At 38.7% G+C, this 19,700-nt stretch overlaps 1 protein-coding gene across 1 annotated transcript in view; it reads right to left on the bottom strand.

The window, feature by feature from the left end:
- The window catches only part of khdrbs2 (KH domain containing, RNA binding, signal transduction associated 2), a 50,428-nt gene extending 31,414 nt beyond the window's left edge, over nucleotides 1-19,014 (bottom strand). Inside the window, exons 1-2 of the mRNA XM_056435965.1 lie at nucleotides 18,924-19,014; nucleotides 8,666-8,793 (exon numbers count right to left, since the gene is read on the bottom strand). Coding sequence (XP_056291940.1) covers nucleotides 8,666-8,793; nucleotides 18,924-19,014 — 219 coding nt within the window. The remainder of the gene's footprint in view (nucleotides 1-8,665; nucleotides 8,794-18,923) is intronic.
- Nucleotides 19,015-19,700: the final 686 nt, after the last annotated feature.

Genomic DNA, 19,700 nt, shown 5'->3' with positions numbered 1-19,700 from the left:
CTGCTCAAGCCCAGGCTCATTCACTCTAGCTGGATAAGATGGCCACTTCCCTGGAAGGAAATGAAGCTCCCTTCCTCAGAGATCCCATTGATGAAGCAGCAATATTAGTTAGATTAGAGTTTTATAGGCAGAGAGTTCTAGTCACGTCATGATGACTTCCTATATGAGCACTATGGATTCTGCTGACAAGGAATCATTTATTTATAGACCTTCTCGGGCCATACATTAAACACCACACGCCACAGCCGACTGACTGTCTCACAGACTGTATGCAGAGCCTTGCGCTTTTTTGCGTGTGGTACATTTATGTACAGTGTGGTGCAGTGTGGTACACTGGTTTCAGTGGTTTGTAGAGTGACGGCGATGCGGAGAACATCGGGAAAACTGCTGTATGCAGAGCTGTTCATAAAGTTTATTTAGCGCTTAAGAAACTTTATCGATGTGTTCATTACGTTCCCTGGCCCAGACACAGACTCACACACATATATTGAAACTCCTATTCTTTGTAGTCATCTCCACATACATGTATATTCACATATACAGGACTGTCTCAGAAAATTAGAATATTGTGATAAAGTTCTTTATTTTCTGTAATGCAATTTAAAAAACAAAAATGTCATGCATTCTGGATTCATTACAAATCAACTGAAATATTGCAAGCCTTTTATTCTTTTAATATTGCTGATTATGGCTTACAGTTTAAGAAAACTCAAATATCCTATCTCATAAAATTTTAATATTTCCTCAGACCAAGTAAAAAAAAGATTTATAACAGCTGAGTGTTTGTCAAGGCTCAGGAAACCCTTGCAGGTGTTTCGAGTTAATTAGACAATTCAAGTGATTTGTTTAATACCCTACTAGTATACTTTTTCATGATATTCTAATATTTAGAGATAGGATATTTGAGTTTTCTTAAGCTGTAAGCCATAATCAGCAATATTAAAAGAATAAAAGGCTTGCAATATTTCAGTTGATTTGTAATGAATCCAGAATGCATGACATTTTTGTTTATTTAATTGCATTACAGAAAATAAAGAACTTCATCACAATATTCTAATTTTCTGAGACAGTCCTGTATGTTATCTACTTGTTCTGAAAGAGTAAAATACTTATTTTAGATCTCATTAGATGATGCATGCCATGAAGCCGACTGCCAGCAGGCACATTTAAAGGAATATAGTGAAATTGAGTGGTGTGATGAGGCACTTAAAATGATCCGATTCGTTTACACCAAAAGCGTTGTGAGTATAATCCATAAATGCACAGACGAGAATGGATGAGAATAAAGAGGATTTTCATCCAGCTATTCAGACGTAGTTGGTGAAAGTTACCGAGCTGTGTGAGCCTACGGGTGATGTTATGTATAAATATATATAGGCCTATATACAGGACTGTCTCAGAAAATTAGAATATTGTGATAAAGTTCTTTATTTTCTGTAATGCAATTAAAAAAACAAAAATGTCATGCATTCTGGATTCATTACAAATCAACTGAAATATTGCAAGCCTTTTATTATTTTAATATAGCTGATTATGGCTTACAGCTTAAGAAAACTCTAAAATCCTATCTCATAAAATTTTAATATTTCCTCAGACCAAGTAAAAAAAAAGATTTATAACAGCTGAGTGTTTGTCAAGGCTCAGGAAACCCTTGCAGGTGTTTCGAGTTAATTAGACAATTCAAGTGATTTGTTTAATACCCTACTAGTATACTTTTTCATGATATTCTAATATTTAGAGATAGGATATTTGAGTTTTCTTAAGCTGTAAGCCATAATCAGCAATAAATCAGAATAAAAGGCTTGCAATATTTCAGTTGATTTGTAATGAATCCAGAATGCATGACATTTTTGTTTTTTTAATTGCATTACAGAAAATAAAGAACTTCATCACAATATTCTAATTTTCTGAGACAGTCCTGTATATGAAATTGTTACGAACCTATTTATCGTAGGCCATGAGAAATAAGGTCCCGATCCCATACACACAGTCAACAGAGCAAAAATTGTGATCCTTATATATTTTAACAGATGACAAACCACTTGAGCCCAGATAAAAAAAGACAGGCAGCCAGCTAGCAAAGCCAAAGTGACGCAACACTCTCTGTCTCTAACAATGTCAGGCTTTAATGCACATTTGACTAAATGGCTAAACTATTTTTAAACCCTTTTTTTCCACATACATTGGGAAAGAGACGTCTGTATCAGCAGATACCTATTTTTAGGTTCATCAACTTCCTAGTCGTAACACTTGAATAGCCCTTATTTAAATGATTATGTCCGAAAAGTTGTGAAATGCACCAATACTCGAATCCAGTGCTGCCGTTCATTATGAGAAAAAACTCGAAGACTAGTGACTGGGAGGCGGGTTTCCAATAAAACGCTAGTGCCCTCGATCTATTGCCTCCATGAATGCGGAAAAGATTTGGGTAGTTTGTTACTTGGAAGTCAGACTGTTTTTGCATAATACCTGACTGAGTCACATTTCCAGTATGAATGGACTATGTACTGAAACCCTGCTAGTAATTAGTCGAGCTGGGTCATTGCATCGTTGGGGCAATTTCTAACATGGGGAGGCATTTATCTTTATTGTATCTCGTGAGCAGCATTGTGGCAGACAAAGTCGTCAGACAAACACTGACTCAGTGGATTCTGTGGAACTGTGAAGCTATCATACAAGTGCCTAATTTGTATTCACACTCTGTACTCTTTCTACTGTATTCAGCTGTTATCTTAGGAAAACACCTTTCCACATGATAGGCCTTTCTTTGGGACACTGACATCCCTCAGATGAAAATGCAATTCCTCCTTGCGTAGAGCACAGCAGCTGCACAATGTAAAGGTCACAATAACACAAGACCGATAAGCTCCAAATTGGGGCATCCACAAGGACAAAATACAATTGAATGTGTTGTAGGCTGTGTACTGTATGTACCTGCCCAAATTGGTGCACAGCTGCGGACAGTCTGGCTCGTTAACACCGGCAGTACAACGACCCTGGTCCTGCAGGCCTGCAGTCCGTATTGTCTTTAGCCTTTGTAGTCATCACTGCCTTGGTAAGTTCTCTTTTGAGTATTCATGGACTAAATCTCTTTCCTCTCTGGGTGTCGAGTACCTGTTTGATCTGCCTGCCGACAAACGCACACGCACACACACTCACACACTCGCACCCTGTATCAGCCATTGAAAATCCATTTCATGCCCCAAGGTTATGAGATGCTAATCAAGCTGTCTCATGAAACAGCGGAGGATGAATTCGAGTTGAGCAATAATGAAAATGACTATGCAGCTCAATCATATTTTTGCTGAGTAAATGGCGATCTCGGCATAACATTTCGAGGTGTCCGTAAGTGCACCGAGTATCGTTTGTTTACGTGTGAATAGTGAAGATGTAACCCCTCTTCTCACGTTAAACAAGATCACCTGTTTTCAAGGTTGCATCCCTTTTTCAGGAGAGATTAAAGAAAGCAATGGGAAGGTCACTGGAGCAGTGCGCCAAGGCCAAATGTCTTTATCTTGAGAGGCTATAAAAAGACAAGCTTAATGTCGATTTTACGGAGAGCGGTGCACAAAACAAACAAACTGTCCCCTGTGAATGAGCGTACAACTAGGGCAAGTCTGTAACAAGATGCATCATCCCTCCAGGTTCTATCCAGCTGCTGCAGCTTCACCAGGTCGGATATTACATCTGGTTTTAGTATCGAATAAACCAAATTCATCCAACTGTAAAAACAGAGAACTAACCTAAAGCCTTTAACTTTTAATGAGAAATTGTGCTAAAATACAGTTTTACTGGCATGTTGGGTTCAGCATTAATTCTATTTTGAGTAAAATGTTTCTTTGTCAGCTCTCCAGCAAGTAGCTAACAATAAATTTTAGATGCTGACAACTGAAAGTGAATTCATTATTCAGCAAGGAAGGGTCGTGTGTCATGTACAATATATTATTGTTTTACCGACGCAATGGAGTTGATTTGGGAGTGATTTTGAGAGGAGATAAAGTAGGAAAATACAATATACCAATCATTTTACAGTTTAACTTTTTAGGAGAACAACTGAGAAGGGGATCCCTCTCCCAGGATAGGCGGAAGTACAATAGATGTGTACAGAATGAACACAATGAAATCAGTCAATTCATATGGCAGAAATGATATTTGTATTGGGAGTTGTAATACGTATTTATAATAATAGCAGCACTGGACATAAAAGAATGATAAAGCAGTAAAAGTAATAATCGGTGCCATCAAATGTTGTTATGGCATTGACGTAATGGATTTGTTTGCTGTTGCCAAAATATATTCAGATTTTGATACACTTTTTATTACAGCGTGCTGGTTGTGTATCCACTTCCTCACATATTATGAAATATCAGAGCTTAACGAAGAGTCTTTGTTGCACTGAATAGCATTAACTTCTCAGCGCAACTGAGATATTTATGGGCCTGGAGTTTATTTGTTGATATCAATACAATTTTACCTAAAGCATGGAACTATATAATATGACAGAATACACATTCTGACTTTTGACTATAAATTATCGGATAACATTAACGATACCTTAACTTAAGGTGTCTACAAGCATATTAACTAGCCAATGAAAATAATACAAAATAAAATATGCATCCCTAATTAATGTTCATAAAAACACCTGTGTTTGTCCTGCTATGCCATGTGTTCACAAAACGAGACTAAGAAGTCAAACACGTAAAAAATATGCTTTTCCTATTTTGTTTATCTTTGTTCTAGCGCACAAATAATGTTGATAAGATGAGTAATCACTGTGGTCTGATCTGTCGTGCTGTTGTTAAACACCTTCTTGCAGGTGTAATGAATCTGTTAACATGCAATCTTTCACAGTATTATCAAAAATTCAGGATACATACATTCTCATATTTTTGTCTAGTTTCAACCCGTCTGTGCCTGATTGTGTCAAGTATTGTCCAAAATGTGTTTTTATTTAACATTGAGGTCATTTCTGTGTGTGCTTCATTCTTGTGCTCATCCTCATCAAAGAGTTGCTTCATGTGGCCAATTTTCATGAACTGAAAGTGCAGTGTTACCAAGATGTTTTGGATAGTGGCACTGCAGCATCTTGTGGGGTGCTGACTGTGCACTGAGGTCCCTCTGGACTGCACTGCTTACTTTGCACAGCTGGTACTACGATGTCCGTGACATTGAACCCAGATAATGAGCCCTTGTATTTTGCCTTTGAACTTTTCTGTTAATGATCATATGTACTGTATATTATTTTGGTGATTCTCAGGTTATTTTACTCCAGGCTACACTGCTTTCGTTAACCAGGAGCTGACACGACTCAGTTCCCAGCAATAATTCTGTGATTGTACGTTCATGAAAAAACATGAATATTTATGTAAACATAGTTAATGTCAGGTCCTCTCCTCCGAAATAAATGACTTTTTTTATTTGTATTTATTTTGCACAATTCAAACTATAAAAAATAAATAAAAATCACAACAGAGATAAATGAATATCACGGTGCAGGAAGAGATAAAAAGCCAACTTATTTTAAGCCTCCACCTATATAATTTGTAACATTTTACAAACATAAAATTTAAAACAATGTAATGATATTGAATGTGTGTGCATGTGAAAGTAAGCATGGCTTGCGTTTGTTCAGGAATATTAGATTATACCCCTGTAGCATCTCCTAAGCAAACAGCTAAAACAAGAAAAGCATGAACACTAATCCATAAAAAATAAACTTTTACAAAACAGCAATTAGACTCTTTTAGGCAAGACATTTCTTTGTTAGGTGGGAAAAGTCATTCCATAACTTGGTTGCACGAAATCTAATATAAAATGTACCTCTGCTAGTCAGTAATTTAGGAGGATGAAGATTGACGAGTTGAGTAAGAATGAATCTGGGAATGCCGGCCAATGAGCACCTTGAGGTCAGAACAAAGCATTCTCACGAAGGAGCACACATGTAAATGATCTTCGACAGTCAGACAGCGGCAGAGAAAGGAGAGCGTGCCCATCTAAAAGGCTCTCCCACATTCCACTTCCAGCCCCTCACAGCAATGCTCATGCTGCATCACAGTTTGTGTTTCCAGAATTGGCCTCTTCATCCTTTTGAAGTGCCACAATAAGGGCCGTCATCCTCGACTTTGAGAGATCCTTGATGATGATGATGATGATGACTGCTACACATCTGTCCTAACCCGAGTATGAACCATACTTTACAAACAGAATTCTCTGGAGGAGCCATTCCCAAAAACATTGTATTACTAGCTTTAAATACAGTTTACATTCAGGAACATGCAATGCTTGTCGAAAATACTTTTGAACGAAAAATGGTATTGGCAGAAAATTCACTTTGAGGCAGAACGACGATGGCAGACAGATATCCCTCCCTGAGTCATCGTGGCCCTTCTTTTCCGAAGAAATCTATTTAATTGAGTGAGCAGTTCCTGAACACGGCTTAATTACTTTCTCAACTAATGATCCTGAGGAGGAAACAGCTAATTGATTTCTAAGGAGAGTCCTGAGGGGCTCGTGGGCTGAAGCACCCCGCTGTGCTCCTGAGGGGAAGTTGCATGTTGCTTTGCCCGTCTGACATCCTCTCTTCTCCAGTCTTTCTCTAATAAGGCCGACAAGTCAGTTACTCTTAAAACATATGGCTGAAAATAAATGTCTGCGAGGTCATGAATCGAGATGTTGGGGCAAGATATAACACACACAAAGGAACTTGACTTGAGAGTGTGCAGGACGATAACTACAAAATGGGAACGGTCTGTGTTTTGTTGAACTCTGTCCCCGTGCAATCAGACCTGCAGCGACAACAAGAGGAGAAGTGACCGGAAGGGATTCATTTCAAACAAATGCCTTGAGACAAAAATGTGTCAGAGACTTTGGAAGCGGAGCGATGAGCAGCGGTCAACCAGAAATGCGTAAGCATTTAGGAGAAGAGGGGTGATGATGATGGTGATGATGATAATGGTGATGATAGCAATATTGTTGCAAACTGACAGCAACGAACAGACCCTGCAGGTTTTATATGATGGGAGGATGGCAAGGACACCCCAAGACCTATGATCACATTTAGTGGACTGAAGCTTTTTTGGGCATCCCAAACATATGGCGTAGCTAGTGAAACTTACACCTCAGGACACGATGTAACAACACAGGAGTGGTCGTTTTGTTTAATGGGACCTCACAATATACAGGACTGTCTCAGAAAATTAGAATATTGTGATAAAGTTCTTTATTTTCTGTAATGCAATTAAAAAAACAAAAATGTCATGCATTCTGGATTCATTACAAATCAACTGAAATATTGCAAGCCTTTTATTCTTTTAATATTGCTGATTATGGCTTACAGTTTAAGAAAACTCTAAAATCCTATCTCATAAAATTTTAATATTTCCTCAGACCAAGTAAAAAAAAAGATTTATAACAGCTGAGTGTTTGTCAAGGCTCAGGAAACCCTTGCAGGTGTTTCGAGTTAATTAGACAATTCAAGTGATTTGTTTAATACCCTACTAGTATACTTTTTCATGATATTCTAATATTTAGAGATAGGATATTTGAGTTTTCTTAAGCTGTAAGCCATAATCAGCAATAAATCAGAATAAAAGGCTTGCAATATTTCAGTTGATTTGTAATGAATCCAGAATGCATGACATTTTTGTTTTTTGAATTGCATTACAGAAAATAAAGAACTTCATCACAATATTCTAATTTTCTGAGACAGTCCTGTATAGTTGTGAGCTACTCGTGGATGCCAACATAGCTTTTATTTACTTTAGACCACGTAATGAATTGTAAATAATCAATTCACGATTCTGATAAATAAATAACAATTTATAAATGGAATGGAATAAATCATCATATATTTGAAAGTTAATAATGTCTATTTTCAGTTACACACATATTTCTAAATATATATATACTGCATTTAAAAGATGCAATTCAGAGCATTGAAAATAATTTTGACAGAAAATAAAACAACTCCGTAGTGATCCGTCTGTCTTCAGTTATAAAACCAAAGCTGTATTCTGTCCTCGCAGAGCGGGACAAACATCCATATCCGATATTGCAATACGTTCTGATACAAGCTGTGTTGCTCCACAGATGCTCTTATTGCAGGCTGCCCATTGTGCTCCCTGGCTGTATGAATGCAAACTCAGCGGAGATGGACTCCTTGATTACCGCGGCAGTGAAGCCCTTTGGTTCTCCACAAGCAGCTGCGTGATGTCGCTAAGCTTTGTGATGGAGCAGCCTCATTAGGCTGCATTTCAAACGTCGTCACTCCTGACATTTCATAAGTCAGAATAAGGCGTATCGTGCCACACAGTGATTAATGTTCAGTGTTCTCACTGTGCCATCGAGTGCTTTAGTGCACCAAAAACTTTGGTGTTTTTGATGACGACATCAAAATATGCGACACTGTCTGGTGAGTTTCTATTAGTCTGTTTGGGGCTTCGGGGGATTGTGTCTGTGCCAAAAGTATGTGAGCAAAGAGGTGAAGCAACAGTGTGCAGACCACACCAAGAGTCCATCGATTGACAACTAACATTCATGATTAATTAATACAACACACACACACACACATGGGTTCAGTGTTTTTCAGATTAAGCCCTTACATCTTACATCTTGCATGATTTTGCATGTTTTTTTACCAAGATGTGGCGGTTGTGTCTCTTACCTTTGGATACTGTTGGATTGGAATGAGAACTCTTTCAGACAGCTTGATATTTTTGTTGCTGATGATATCTAGGTATTTCTTCGTGTCATCATCTTTTCTCAATTCATCCCGTTCATTCTTTTCAATCTCTGCAGAAAAACAATTTGCAAAAAAACAGATAAAATGATTAATTTGTTATGCAACTGCAAGGCATCAGTCAACATCTACTGCAGCATGACGAACACAACAGGCTAAGACACTTAGAGAGGCATTTAACTAGCATTGCAATATTTTGCTGATTTGTTTGTGTCTGTAGATATGCTCACAAATGCAAACTCTAATGATATGAGATTATCCCGCTGACTCCTGATACATCCCTTTGTGTCAGGCCCCATAATCTCCGGATCCAGTGATTCCCGTAAATAATACCAACAGAGGCAAACCGTCACACTCGGTGTGCCTCACTTAGACACTGAGTTCTGAGGGGTGTTGGCAGCCTCTGATCCCCACACAGCACGGGTCTTGCGCAGAGTGCTGATTAAACATTTTTTTAAACTCTCTATGTTATCCGTAAAAGTAAATTGTGATGGTTAAGATTTGATCTGGGAACTCTCATATCAAGATCATATTTGCAAACCATTGGTTCCAATCAAACTGCAGTATTCTTTCTATTGATTTTAGAGCTGGCCCATTCATGCTCTTGTGTGTCTCCAGCTTTAAGGCATTAAAATGAGAGGAGAGGGGAATATTAACGGGCGGTTTATCTTGAACTGTGGTATTTCTGTTTCATCTTAGTTTCACAGCACTTGAGCTGAACCACTCGCAACACGGTAAACGCTCCGGAAAGGAAGCTCTCTGTTGTCCACGCTGCAGCAATGCTTCATTCATACCGGGTGGAGGATTGTCAGGCTGCAACACACTGGCTGGGCAATAAAGTATGTTCCTGAACATGACCGAGAGCGAGTCGCTGACCGCTCCTGAGCAGCTATATTGAAACTCAAGAGTTCATTTAGTCTGGAGCACTTCCCCCTTATCTGAGCTCTCAACAGCCAGTGGACACAGCTTTGAGGTCAACAACACTCGCCCTATTTGGACGCTTTATTCCAGTGCAGAAGTTCAGACGAATAAAGTTGTTGCATCTGTGAACAACATATTTAATTTGAGGTAATCTATCTCTCTGTTTTTCTTTTCACGAGGAAAGTAGGTTGATAAAGGACAGAAACACTCCGAAGAAATGATGGAATCCATCCTTAAAATCCATCTTTCATGTCTAAAATGTGATGTTGTCAGTTTGTGTCAAAATGATATTGCTTTCCCAGCGAAGGGTCCTTCTGAGATTCCTTGACCTTCTGGACACTCATAACTCCAGCTTAATGATCCAGGCAGCTCCAGGCCGTTCCAACATTCACCCCCTACCTCATGACCAGTGGTTTCATTGTAATCAATACATTAAAGTTCATTTGTTTGATTTTCTATTGTCTGTGAAATGAAAGACAAATTTACAAAAGCTTGAAACGAAATGATTTCTTGCGGCGTGACTCAATCTCTCTGACTGCCTGATTGTTTGAGGCAAATAATTGAAATTGGAACATGCTGTCAGTTTCTCGGTGAGATGACTGAAACTACAGCCACACAAGTTCCAAAAACCTAGAGCGACTCAAAATGGGAGACTGGAAGCAAGTAGAAGTACTTGCCAGATGGAGGAGTCGTAATAACTAACGAACATTTTCTAAAGAAAGATATTTGTGCACTTCTTTTCAGGCGAGCTGGAGCCACTTAAATCTGACACCATACTATTCTCAACTCACTCAGGCTTCTGTCAAAGCGATACTAGTTGGTGCATGTCCGTGTCCCCAGTGAGGCTGGACTGTGAACTCACACCATCAACCGTTTCCTCCCATGTGACGAGCTCGAACCCGAGTCTTCCTGAGGAGCAGAATGTGTCTTCAGCCATGCTGGTGTTCGTGCTCTGCAGAAGTCAAAGTCGGTCCGGGCGTCCAACACGCACTGAAATATCTCAACAACTACACGATGGATTTCTATAAAATGAGGTACAAACATTCCTGGTAGCCAGTGAAGGAATTGTAATGTCACCTGACCTTTCCTCTGGTGCCATAATCAGGTCGGAAATGTAATCTGTCAAATACGTTGGTTTGGGAGTAAATACTTGGAACCACCATCTTATCGACGTCAGCTGTCCTGTGTGTTTAGTGCTAATAAGCTAATAATGAATGGCATGTTGGCGCGATGACATGAGTGATGAGCTCGCAGCGTGGCTGTAGACGTGACGGTCCACTCAGGAAGGACGACAGCATCAGTTACGACAGACACCCGGAAACAACATCTACGCGGCGCCAGTGGCAAATCCTTCAAGCAGCGGGAATAAGTAGCGTAACATTGTTCTGACGCCACATCGCTGACAAACAGAAACGGTTTGGGTTTATGGATGAGTCAACACAACATTTGACCTGATATTTGCCATCAGAAAAGGCTTTTGCGTTCATCGTTGCAGAGGGGAAAGTGTGTTTTGTTCTTGGACCTGAACTGCTCGCCGTAGAGCACCAGCTCGAGGTTTCATCAAGCGTCGATATGCTCAACGGTTTCCCTTTCAGACGGGCATCATGTTCACAACATTTGAATAAAGTAATGATGGTTTTCTATCCCGTGAAGATGATGATACTTTTGAAGAGTGCATCATAGGAAACACCTTTACTCTAGTCTGCCAGTGAACTCAGAAGACGAGTGTGTGAGAGAGAGAATGAGAGACGGGCTTAGAGGGAAATTAGCTTACAATATATACACTCGGGGAAACGTTCACACCGGAGTCATCGTGTCAAACACAAGGCAGAGAGCGACAGAAGCCTCAAGATCAGAGGGGGGAGAATGCGCTTTGAAGGTCAGTGGGGTCATTCCTCACACGAGATGACAAATACAATGTCATTGGGTGAAGTGAACGAGTGAAGCACTCTCAGCGGCTCCTCGGTTGCTCTTGATCCTCTGTGACGCCGCCCGCCCGGCTTCAGCGGGGTTGCTCAGCGGCCGAAAAACAACTGTGTTTGAACTGGGCAGCTTCCAGAAAAATGTGCGCAACCGTATATGTGTTGCTGTAAAATAGGAAATGTGCTCAGTCAGCCGGCTAAGGCTTAAGCTTAAATGCATCTGTGTTGGTCTGTGTGTAACACAACATCAGCACTGACCGCTCAACCGTCTGAAGTTCCTTTAGACTGGACCCTTAAAACATCTGTATTTATATACACAAAACTGTACTCAGAATTACAGTAAATTAGTTTCTATTCGACATTTAGACATCAGATTTTGTAGTCTTTTTACTTTTAACAGAGCTCTTTGAAAAAATAGGCCCGTTCTTTCATCAGCTCGTGGCTCTAAATAGATATTTAGCTGCTAAAGCGGACATTCTTGATGAGTCCCAAAACAAATTCAAATGCCATTGAGATTTGCCGTGAATACATTTATTGTGATGGACTGTGTTGCACTAAACTTTCACAGACTAATATCCACTCGAAGCTTTAATATAGTTTGCTAAAAATAAAACCTAAGTGTCCTACAATGTTTGCGCTCCTGCCAGCACCAAATGCAGTTCAATAACATCAGAAGGAGGAATGAGAGCGGCACCGATTGTTGGAGATAATATGTTTACTGCTCAGCTGTCTGTCTTCACATCGTAGCTTTATTGGATTTCGGTTGCTGTTTGCCAAACAGTCCCGGCCACTAAAGCATGCACTTTGTTTGTAAAATGTGTATGCTTTCTTTCCAGAGATGATGTCGGTGAGATCGAATTGTCTCTTACATTTCTGGGGTTTGATGTTGTTTTGATGGGTCAACTGAGAAATGTGGATCCAGAGAAAAATCACACAGTAAAATACAGTCACACCGTGATGAAACGAGTCGCTATAATGAGATAGTTTAGATTAGTCCCCACATTGTTGCACTGAAATGCCACGGAGGGATTTGATGAGATAAAACCGAGCATGAAGATGAGCCTCGTCACAAGAGAACAAACCCGGGCTGTCCTGATACCTGGCAGTCCTCCGTGGAGACAGATGACGCACACAGGAAGCAACATTTGCCTTTTCTCTCGGCTCACCTTTTGTTTTGCAAAACTGGCTAAAAGAGCTTTAACAATGTTTGAACTGTTAATTACTGTACGTTTAGAGAGTCACTATATTTTGGGTTTTTACTAAAATACTCATCTAAAATTGATTAACACAGTGCAACCAATTGTCAATAAAGAATTGAATGATTGATATGTTTTATTGTACTGCACCAACTTCAAGTCCAAAGGCTTTGCTGAGTGCTGCCATTAGCCTCAAGACAGCTAAATTATTCACTGATTTCTTTTCCCGACTGAATGGTAGATCTATTACGACTCCACAATGGGAGCAAAAATGAATCAATCTAATAACTCTCCAATACCTAATGGTTTATCCACATCAAACACAGAGAGAGGGAGGTGACCAGGTGTGGAGAATGGACCAGACGCTCAGTTAGCTTTGTCCTCCTTCACTTTGGTCTCCTGAATGTCGCCGCATGGGGTTGGAAATATACGGCGCCCGGGCCACATGCTGGTGATACGTTTTTAACTGAGCTGCTCTCAGGCAAATTACATTCAGCCGTTGACACTGATAAAGTATTAAATCTTCAATGTAATTATAATACCATCTTCAAACTCTCTACTAAATGTGCGATGGACGGTGAAGTAAAACTGTTAACAAGCAAATTATACACAGTTTAATCATGATGGCATTTTAATAGTAATATATTTACAACTCCTCACAAGCCAGACAAAATGGAATACTTTGGTACACAACATGGTCACAATCTCATGTGAATATAATAATGAAAGAAAAACAAATATATACATATAGGATCTGTTTCTCTTCATTATGTACAATATGTGTATTATAGGCTCTTTGTAGTGTGTGTGTATATATATATGTATATACATGTGTGTATGTATGTATGTATATATATATATATATGTATATATATATATATACATATATCTATATACATGTGTATATGTATGTATGTATATATATATGTATGTATATATATATATACATATATCTATATATGTATATATACATATATATATATGTATGTATGTATATATATATATATACATACTTACAATGCAATGTTATTATATTATGAGTGACCTAAATATAATATAGACCTGGTTTTTATTTCTATGTGTCTTTCTTGACTTCTGGTCCACTTTTAAGCCGATAGGCATGAAAACACAACAACTACTTCTGCTTTCTGTTACCTGGTCGATGTGTCCCTTCGACACATTATCTTACAGTTTAATTCATTTGGCAACTGGGTAGTAGATATGGCTTTAAAAATGAGAAAATGGGCATCAGTTGGGGCCTGGATAAACAGACAAAGGCGATATATTTTGTATGGCTGAACAATTTCAATCAAATTATTCAGAAAGAAAGATAGCACGCAGCCTCACAAAGCACTTTGATTACGGGTCGCTGCATTCTCTTCAGTCCTATTGATGTTAGTTGCCAATTTTCAGTCGAATGAGATGTATCTGCAAATCGTTCCTCGACATTATTTGAAGTGTTTTGTCTGTTATTGGACTTATTGTGGTTGGTTGTTATGCGATGTATTAGTTTTCGTTGTTCAATTCTATTAATATTACATATATTTCATTAGTAACAAAGACTATTTTATTGCACAGTTGTCAATCATATTTGTGCAAAAGATATAAAGCCATGATCGACTGATTTATTCTTTGATTGATTTATTAATTTGGTCCCTCATAATCAATATGCATCTCTTTTTTCAGTTCTAATTGAGTTGACCTGGCATTCTGCTCCCTGTAGCACTTCATTTCCTTGTGTGATGGGACAATCTGTGGAAATGTAATTCCTGTTATGTTGGATGGAACTGCACATTAGCCTCCATGAGCAAGTATTGGTTTTATGATTAGGGTACCACTCCCTTCAAATCTGTCATTAACAAGGGAATGGAAAGGTATGTAGCCAAAGTATCTGAAAAGATGATAAACATCATAAAGAAAGTAATGTGCCTTCCTTCATACTATATGCCACCTGCACTTTGCTCTTTTGTTTCAGTTCATATTTTAGTTATTCTATTTCTTCATTCAACCTGTCCTGTTGTCTGTGAACATTCGAGAGGCACAGTCACATCATCTGAAATCATATACATTGTTTGAGTGCTGCTATTCTCATTTCAGTTGCTTACAATCCTCACGACCTTAGAGTCTAAACTTAATTGACCTATATACTCTATAAATTACTCTTGATAAGAGCGTCTGTTAAATACCGAGAATGTAATGTAATGTATCACTTTTCTGAAATGTAATTGTTATGTCCTTTTGATAGGTCATACCACATGGGTTGTTTTATCTGTCAGCTGGGTCACCGTTGGATACTGAGCAGGCCATAACGGATACACTGAATATGTGAGCAACAATTGATAAAGAAGGGAGGGGTAGATTAAATCAATCCATTCCCAGAAGGAGAATTGCACTCTGTGGTGAAGCATCATCCAAATTAATCGTAAGAAGCTTCGACTTTTTAATAGAAGTTTTACCTTCCTGGCTTAGCCTCCATGTGTTGATGAAAGCCTCCTGTTATATGTCTATGTACATTGATTGTAATATACTCCATGTGGAAAGCAGCAACTCTGAAAGCCTCATATACTCCATGGATAGATTAAGATTTATACCTCCTTAAATCACTCAGTTTACCATCTTAATATCTAATTACAGTCCTTCATTATTGGCTGACTGAAGCTAAGGCTAAAACAGTTGCAGTGCATCACACTGGTTGATGCGTTGTGTGATTACTTTTAATTAAAATGAAGGGGTCATTGCCCAAAATGTGATGTGAGCTTGTTTTCGATAGAGCCGTGCCTGAGCATTTACATCATTCGAGAGTATGTGGACCCGAATTTACATAATGCGTGCAAGCAGAAATTGACCATTACAGTAATTAACTGCTGGTTGTTTCCCCTCTTTATAAGAATATTTCCTCTTTTCTATAAACACGAGAACCACAAGAAAGTGCAGGGATACTTGTGAGAGCATTTACGATATTACACACCCTGCCAAAATGTTTTGTGATAATGTAAACTAGATATTGTGATTGCAAAAGAAATGTTGAGAAATGTACCCTCGAACCTAAAATGGGAAACATAGCACACACCAGGTTCATTTTTCTCAATAAGCAATTATTTCACATCTGCTTCCACGTCTGCTTTTCTTTTCCCCTTATTAGGAATCCAATTTGTTTCCATTGCAGGGCAGGAACATGACATGTGGGAACACCACTGGGATCCATTAAAGGCTTCCTTTTCTTGTCTCAACCCACTTTTAAAACAAATGCACTGTTATTAAGTCAAAGGTAAATTAAGGATATTGAAGGAATTTACTTCAATGACAAACTGAGCAATCATTATGCTAAAGCTACACTGAAATAAGCTTTGTTTGTGTCCAAAAAGGAGCGGTTTGGGGCAGAAAATGGAAACATTGGTTCACAACTAATATAGTTTTATACATGCTGTAATGACTGATGTCTTATATATTACACAAAGTTATTTTATAATCTTATAATTACTCCCACTATCAAAGGAAACAAGAAGCTCTGAAGGAGAATGATCCCCACCCACCCCTCGAAGCACTTTGTCCAAAACAGCTTTAAATCTGCTCAAGGAAAAACAAATGATTTTAGAGGTAAAACCATTCAAACACATTCACTTCTTAAGTATGGTGCTGTTAAATGAAACCATGGTAATTCCATGCCATACTGTTTATCGTGCATGATGTGAATAATGCAGAATTAAATGCTTTGCTACTCACTGATAAATAGCTGTAAATGTATACATTCATAAATGGTTTATCTTGCAGTCCACTGATATGTATGATTCTTTATTATCTATGAGCATATAGTGACATAAATAATATCAACTGTGGGAAAGTGGTTACAATCGGAGAGTATTTAGGATGCTGCCCACAGATGATTATGTTGAACATGTTTCTCTTTAACAATACGATGCATTCAGCATTAAGCATTACGCATTTAAACATTTAAACATTCAAGTTTTTTAAGTTTGAATCCTGCCTATGTGAGTCAGCCTCGTGTAGATTTGGACCACTGTGTGACGGATGATCCCATCTCCACAGTTAGCGACAAGAGCAGGACTGTCAGGTGTCTCATCAACACGTTTCAAATCAAGTGACAGAAAACACCAGAGCGCTCCTTGTCTAATCGGAGCATGTTAGAAACTGTTAATAGACATACATAGATAATATATATATATATATATATATATATACATAGATAATATATTTATATATACATGGATAATATATAAACATAGATAATATATGTGTATGTATATATGGGTATATATATATATATACAGGACTGTCTCAGAAAATTAGAATATTGTGATGAAGTTCTTTATTTTCTGCAATGCAATTAAAAAAACAAAAATGCCATGCATTCTGGATTCATTACAAATCAACTGAAATATTGCAAGCCTTTTATTCTGATTTATTGCTGATTATGGCTTACAGCTTAAGAAAACTCAAATATCCTATCTCTAAATATTAGAATATCATGAAAAAGTATACTAGTAGGGTATTAAACAAATCACTTGAATTGTCTAATTAACTCGAAACACCTGCAAGGGTTTCCTGAGCCTTGACAAACACTCAGCTGTTATAAATCTTTTTTTACTTGGTCTGAGGAAATATTAAAATTTTATGAGATAGGATTTTAGAGTTTTCTTAAGCTGTAAGCCATAATCAGCAATATAAAAAAAAATAAAAGGCTTGCAATATTTCAGTTGATTTGTAATGAATCCAGAATGCATGACATTTTTGTTTTTTTAATTGCATTACAGAAAATAAAGAACTTCATCACAATATTCTAATTTTCTGAGACAGTCCTGTATATATATATATATATATATATATATAAGTCCTCTGTAGGTCCTGGGACAGGGATGTCGGATGTGTACGATTGTAAAACCCGCTGAGGCAAATTTGTGATATCGGGCTGTATAGAATAAACTGAATACATACAATTGATTTCAGTAAATGGGTGTTTCACAGCTGAGACTTTGTTGATGGTTTACAGCCAACATGAGAGCAATCCATGTTAAAGTTTGTCATTTTGTATCTTTGTTTTCATGCAAACTATAGGACATGGGGCTTTTCTGTGCGTTTTCTTATCCTGTACGCCCACGTGAGCGAGCCCCCATTTGGGTCTATGACACTAGAATAACAGTACATCCACTCATCCATTCACCAAAAAAAAGGGCACATCATTAAAACCTTCAGAGCACATAGTCTGTAGAATGAGCTGAGTTCTTGCGTAGGACACATTGTCAGTGAACGACACCAAGGATTCCTGCTGTATGCAGAACGGCTACTTTGAGCTGCAGGTTGAAGCTGATTATATTGCCTTGTTACATATGCTGGAACAATAAATATAAAGACTGTAGAACAATTTTCGCAATGGCGTTAGGTGCTCTCTGTGACCTTGATGACAGTTATCAGTTACCATGATATAAAGAGAAGGTGTATGTCATGCTAAACTGCATTCACTTAAATGCTTTATTAAAAGTAGAGTTCTAGGAAATCTCAAATTTTATCAGTGGGCTTAATTTTGAATCAAGAAAACTCAAGGCGCATGTCAGGTTTGCTGAACAAAAGTCTTTTCTGATAAAAACGCAGCTTCTTTGATTCGATAAATATGTTACAATTCTAATTATATATATATGCCAAAAAGACACAAGCTGGCAATAATACACTCAGGTTACCAGCACCATTAAATTAGAATGCCATTAAATGTGACCTATCACCCTATTTATCCTGTAGAACTGCTCTGTGGTCAGTTTATATTCCTTTTCTGAATGATGTGTGCCAGAGGTTGACCTTGGAGGGCAATGAGGTGATGACGCTGTGACTTAACACACACTTTACTTTCTGTGCTCCCTGCATTTCTTCCCTCGACGGTAGAAAACCTCAGAAAAGTTCTGCCCTGTACTCAAAGAGCTGCTGCCTCCATTACACACACAGCACAGTGAATGCTGCCATCAAGCCAGCATTAAGAGTCAAGGGCGATGTGTTGGAACAAGCTCACATTCGCTCTGTGTACTTTCCCGAAATGCAATGCAATTGTGTTTCAGTTGCAGTGAACAGGCTGAATGCCTTTGGTAAATAACTGTGCACAGGTCAGAGTAAATCAGACTTGTAAAACAGCGGACTTACCTTCTGCGAGGAGGCGCACCGCGTGCACAAAGGAGGGGTCCAGGCTGCTTTTCTCTGCCGCCAGTTCAGGTAAGTACTTATCTGGATGCATGATGCCCACAGCGGACCTCTTCCCAGTGCTGAGCGTCGGGATGCAACTAGAAACCTTCCCGCTCCTGCTTTTTGGTTGGCTTCAATCGAGAAATGTACCGGCGCCTTAAGTAAAAAATTTAAAAAAGACACAAAAAAACTAGTGGTCCCGGGTCTCCGATATGCGTGACTGGAGGTTGAGATGTGATTCCGAGGTGTGAGCCGCCGCCGCCGCCGCCGCTGCTGCTGCTGCCTCTCCTCCTCCTCCTCCTCCTCCTCCTCCTCCTGCCAGACTCTCAGAACACCACCGGGTCTGCGGCTCCCCGCCCCTCGGCGTTATTATTGGCCATATTGTGGGACAGGCGCTCTGCAAACCAAAGGCGATCCCCGCTGAGTGCATACCAATTGGGTGATGTGCTCGGAGGGAGTGGATACAACAACAACAACAACAACAACAACAACAACAACACAAGTTGAGATTGCACTTGGTTGCGGCTGACATTTGTCCATGCAAGAAATCTTACTCCAAAATGTGAGATTGTTTTACTGAAAGTTGTTTGTATACTCATTGAGCTTACGTTTGACTGTGTGTATACCTTTAGTGGTTTTTATTACTTGCTTTTAATTTTGTGTTTTACTTACTTTTAATGGCTTTTAATACTTGCTTTTAAATAGTATGTTCTTCTTAAATTTAAAATGCTGTACTGT

This window comes from Pseudoliparis swirei, chromosome 17 (genome assembly GCF_029220125.1).
Source record: "Pseudoliparis swirei isolate HS2019 ecotype Mariana Trench chromosome 17, NWPU_hadal_v1, whole genome shotgun sequence".
NCBI lineage: Eukaryota > Metazoa > Chordata > Actinopteri > Perciformes > Liparidae > Pseudoliparis > Pseudoliparis swirei.
The sequence above is the reverse complement of the archived record's forward strand: the minus strand, read 5'-3'. Positions and strand labels throughout refer to the sequence as shown.